The following is a 5,000-nucleotide window of genomic DNA, read 5'->3' as shown; positions in this document are numbered from 1 at the left end:
TGACTAAAACTAAATGAAGTTTCAGTCCAAAGACTATATGACTAAACTAAAATAGAAATGTTCTGTGTGTGTGTGTGTGTGTGTGTGTGTGTGTGTGTGTGTGTATGTGTGTGTGTGTCTGTGTGTGTGTGTGTGTATGTGTGTCTGTGTGTATGTGTGTGCGTGCGTGTGTGTCTGTGCGTGTGCGTGTATGCGTGTGCGTGTGCGTGTGCGTGTGTGTGTGCGTGCGGTCCACAGTGCATGGAGGCCCACCCTTGCTACTCCCCCTCGGCGTGTGTCAACACGGCCTCGGGCTTCTCGTGCGAGCCGTGCCCCCCCGGTCTGTGGGGACCGCCGCTCGTTGGCGTGGGGGCGGAGTTCGCCAGGAAACACAAGCAGGTACGTGACACACACACACTATAGTTGAACTGTTTTTAAACCCGTTCTGACCTGAGATCAGATTCTAAAGATGTCTTCTACATCCTGACAGTTTTCTGAAAAAGCCATGTTTCTATGTCAGTCGTTCTTCGATTTTTCAAAAATAGCAGACCTACAAGCTCGTAAGATTGTAGATCTGCTATTTTTCAATATCTAAAGCATAACATAATGCTAACACCAAAAGGCGTTCCCGCCTTAATATGCAAATAGGTTTAGGGTTAAGGGGTAAGGGGTGGCGCAAGATGGAGCCCCATACTAGTCTCTTGAATAATTGTTTTCATTTAGTTTTAGTGAAAAAACGGACTTACGTGACCGGTTGGTTAAGACTGAGGTTAGGGGCCTGGGCCGTGGCTCAGCGGTCCTACAGGCACCGTGGCTGGCAATCCAGTCTGGCAGTGTGGCCCCGGGTTCGACTCCCGATCCCGGGTCTTCCCCCACCATCTCTCTCCCCATTTCCTGTCAGCCTATATGTCTGACCCTCCATACAAAAAAGAGTTAAAGCCACAACAAAAAAAAAAGAAAAAGACTGAGGTTAGCCATTGCATACATTGTCTCAATAAGTAACATAATACTGGTTGATTATCGGTTAATTTTCCGTTCGAATCCGGCAATACTTACTGGAGGCTTTAAAGGGACACTTCACCCTTTTTGCAAAAAAATATATGTTAATGACGTTTAGAAGCTTTAGAACACTTCCCTGGGGGTCTTTATGTGTGTAATATGTGGTTTTAGATATTTTAGATCGTAGCAGTGAGCCTGTTGTCTCTGATGTCATGGACACTGGGCTCACTTCCTTCCTGGACTACATGTTGTCTCAGTAAGACAGCTCTCCCCCCTATCCACAAGGAGGAGCAGTGCACCAAAGAATTATGGGAATTGTAGTCCAGGAAGGTAGTGAGCCCAGTGTCCATGACATCAGAGACAACAGGCTCACTACTACAATCTAAAATATCTAAAACCACAGATTACACACATAAATACCCCCAGAAAAGAGATCTAAAGCTTCTAAACGTCATTAACATATATTCTTTTGCAAAAAGGGTGAAGTGTCCCTTTAAGAGGCAGAACAACACAGTGGGCTGTATTTTGCGTGCCTGAAGTACCAGGTCTTATTACTTAACTTAAGACGTGGAGTCGTGATCAATGCCATGTGGCTATTCTGAGTGTCCAAAGAGCATTGACCACGCCTCCAGGTCTTAAGTTAAGTAATAAGACCTGGTACTTAAGACACGCAACATACAGCCCGCTAGAGGCTTTAACCCATTCTGACCGGGCACCCATTTTGGTGTTGGCATCATGTCATGCTTTAGCTATTGAAAAATAGCAGATCTACAAGCTCATAGCGCGCCACCGAGTGGCGCGCTACGAGCTTGTAGGTCTGCTATTTTTGAAAAATCGAAGAACGACTGTGACATTTTTAGAATCTGATCTCAGGTCAGAATGGGTTCATCAGACCAGTGTGTGTCCCGTGGAAACCTCGTATGAATCGGTCAGAATGGGTTAAGAGGCATGGTGTCAGAGGTTCACAGAACAAGACATTCATCTCTGACAGACTCCATGAAAGATATTTTGTCGATGCATTCATTCAGTCTCTGCTTCATCACTGATGTTCACACGCTGTCTGTCTGTCTGTCTGTCTGTCTGTCTGTCTGTCTCTCTCTCTCTCTCTCTCTCTCTCTCCCCCTCCCTACAGGAGTGTTCAGACATCGATGAATGTGTGGAAGTGGCGGACGCTTGTGTTCCCAACTCTGTCTGCACCAACTCTATAGTGAGTCCATTCTATGTGTGCCAACTCTATAGTGAGTCCATTCTATGTGTACCAACTCTATAGTGAGTCCATTCTATGTGTACCAACTCTATAGTGAGTCCATTCTATGTGTACCAACTCTATAGTGAGTCCATTCTATGTGTACCAACTCTATAGTGAGTCCATTCTATGTGTACCAACTCTATAGTGAGTCCATTCTATGTGTACCAACTCTATAGTGAGTCCATTCTATATGTCCATCCATCGTACGAGACTCTGAGTTCTTTTTTACTGCTGTTTATTAACACCACTGTGCTGTAAAACACCGTAGAACTGACGTACAAAACAAAAGACACAAAACATTAACTTATGGGACATATTGTTACATTCACAATAACACATAAACCTTGACAAACAAATACAATACTGACCACTTTGCCTGCTTGCACATGAATGGGGGAGGGACTTGGATCCTTCAGTATTTCTTGAAAAACCCTCATTGTTTTCTCTTCTTTTCTCTATTTTACTTTACTTCATTTCTTGTACTTATAACTTAACTTTCTTCTGCTTTACATTTTACAGTTCACTTGACTTCGTTCACTTCACTTCTCTTAGTTTACTTTACTTATTCTGGTCTACTTTGCTTTCTTCCTTCCAACTCATGCTTTCTTCCTTCTGCACAGTGCACTCTCTCTCTCTCTCAGTGCTCTGCACAGAGCTCTCTCTCTCAGTGATCTGCACAGTGCACTCTCCTTCAGTGTAATGAGACTTCTGCCCTCTCTCTCACTCACTCACTCACAAACAGGTGTAACCAACAAGCTTAATGATCAGAACACAGATGCAACCAAGACACATAATTGAGAACCCTCAACACATAGAACACACTTAGAGCGCCCCCCAAAGGACACATACAGAAACATGAAAACCTTGACATGGCTGCAGTAACACTATGTGCACCAACTCCATAGTGAGTCCATTCTATGTATAAGTGTAGCATTAGCCCCCTCTACTGGCCAAATTAACTGGACATGTTTCCCCTACCATAAGCCCTCAATGACTTCAAAAAAGCATTCGATTCAATTTGGCATGAGGGTCTGATGTACAAACTGTTGGAAAGTGGCATTGGGGGAAAAACCTATGACATCATAAAATCAATGTACACCAACAACAAATGCGCAGTTAGAATAGGCGAAAAGCACACAGACTTTTTCCCCCAGAGCCGTGGTGTTAGACAGGGATGCAGCCTGAGTCCAACACTCTTCAACATATACATCAACGAATTAGCAAAAACGTTAGAACAGTCTACAGCTCCAGGCATCCCCTTGGCAAACACAGAAATCAAATGCTTACTTTACGCAGATGACCTGCTGCTGCTGTCCCCAACCAAGGAAGGACTACAGCAGCAACTTGATCTCCTACACAAATTCTCCCAGACATGGGCCCTGACAGTGAACCTAACCAAGACTAAAATCATGATATTTCAAAAAAGGCCCAGCCGCCAAAACCACCAATTTTTCCTAAATACAATCCCACTAGAACAAACTAAAAACTATACCTACCTTGGCCTAAACATCAGCAGCACAGGGAACTACAACCAAGCTGTAAAGGACCTGAGAGACAAGGCAAGAAGGGCATTCTATGCCATCAAAAGAAACATCAAAATAGACATCCCAATTAAAACCTGGCTTAAAATACTGGACTCGGTGATAGAACCAATTTCCCTCTATGGTTGCGAGATCTGGGGACCATTAGCAAACCATGACCTGGAAAAATGGGATAAACACCAAACCGAGACCCTACACACAGAATTCTGCAAATCCATTCTCCGTATCCAGCGAAAAACACCAAATAATGCATGCAGGGCAGAATTAGGACGATACCCACTCATAATCAAAATAAAAAAGAGAGCACTTAAGTTCTACAACCACCTAAAAGAAAGTGACCTAGATGCACTCCATAACAAGGCACTCACACACAGTGAAACTCTAGAGAGATGCCCCCTCAGCCAGCTGGCCCTGGAAATCCGGGCACAAACACAAACAGAGCCACGAGATAGAAAACCCATTGGACTAAACCAAATTATAAAACAGCAAAGGGAAAACTATCTGACACATTGGAAAGAAGCAACACAAAAGCAGAGTAAACTAGAATGCTACCTGGCCCTAAACAGAGAATACACAGTGGCAGAATACCTGAGCACCGTGACCGACCCAAAACAAAGAAAAATCTTAACTAGGTACAGACTCAGTGAGCACAGTCTCGCGATCGAGAAAGGCCGTCATAGGCAGACCTGTATCCCGAGAGAAGACAGACTATGCACCCACTGCACACTAAACGAAGTGGAAACCGAGCTACACTTCCTAACCATCTGCCCATTGTACCAAGACATCAGAGACACATACTTCCCACAGATTACAACCACACACGGAGATTTTGAAAACATGACCAATGACAAAAAACTCCCATATCTGCTGGGCGAAGTACAACAATGTGCAAACACAGCAGCAAGATTTGTGAGTTGCTGTGATAGGAGAAGGATATCAAATGGAACACAACCACCCTAAAGACTAATAATTGTGTATATTCCTGCACTATACCTGCATCGAGTTATCTTGGTACACAGAAGTTGATCTATTGAAGATTCTGACCTTCAAAGTACATAATTTTTGTTTTGATTGTATTGCTGTATTGTTGTATTGTTCTTTCTGCTTTGGCAATGTAAACGTATGTTTTCTCATGCCAATAAAGCCCCTTTGAATTGAATTGAATTGAATTGAATTGAATTGAATTGAATTGCATTGCATTGAATTGAATTGAATGGGGCTATGGGGCTACT

General features: G+C 43.5%; 1 protein-coding gene across 1 annotated transcript in view; it reads left to right on the top strand.

Moving 5' to 3' along the window:
* The window catches only part of LOC308318838 (thrombospondin-3a-like), a 42,071-nt gene that overhangs the window by 18,590 nt on the left and 18,481 nt on the right, over window positions 1-5,000 (top strand). Inside the window, exons 9-10 of the mRNA XM_080768510.1 lie at window positions 238-378; window positions 2,111-2,185. Of these exons, the coding sequence (XP_080624636.1) occupies window positions 238-378; window positions 2,111-2,185 (216 nt within the window). The remainder of the gene's footprint in view (window positions 1-237; window positions 379-2,110; window positions 2,186-5,000) is intronic.

Source organism: Protomyctophum bolini (genome assembly GCF_963924005.1).
Source record: "Protomyctophum bolini genome assembly, chromosome: 7".
Lineage (NCBI taxonomy): Eukaryota > Metazoa > Chordata > Actinopteri > Myctophiformes > Myctophidae > Protomyctophum > Protomyctophum bolini.
This window is presented reverse-complemented; position numbering and strand designations above follow the sequence as displayed.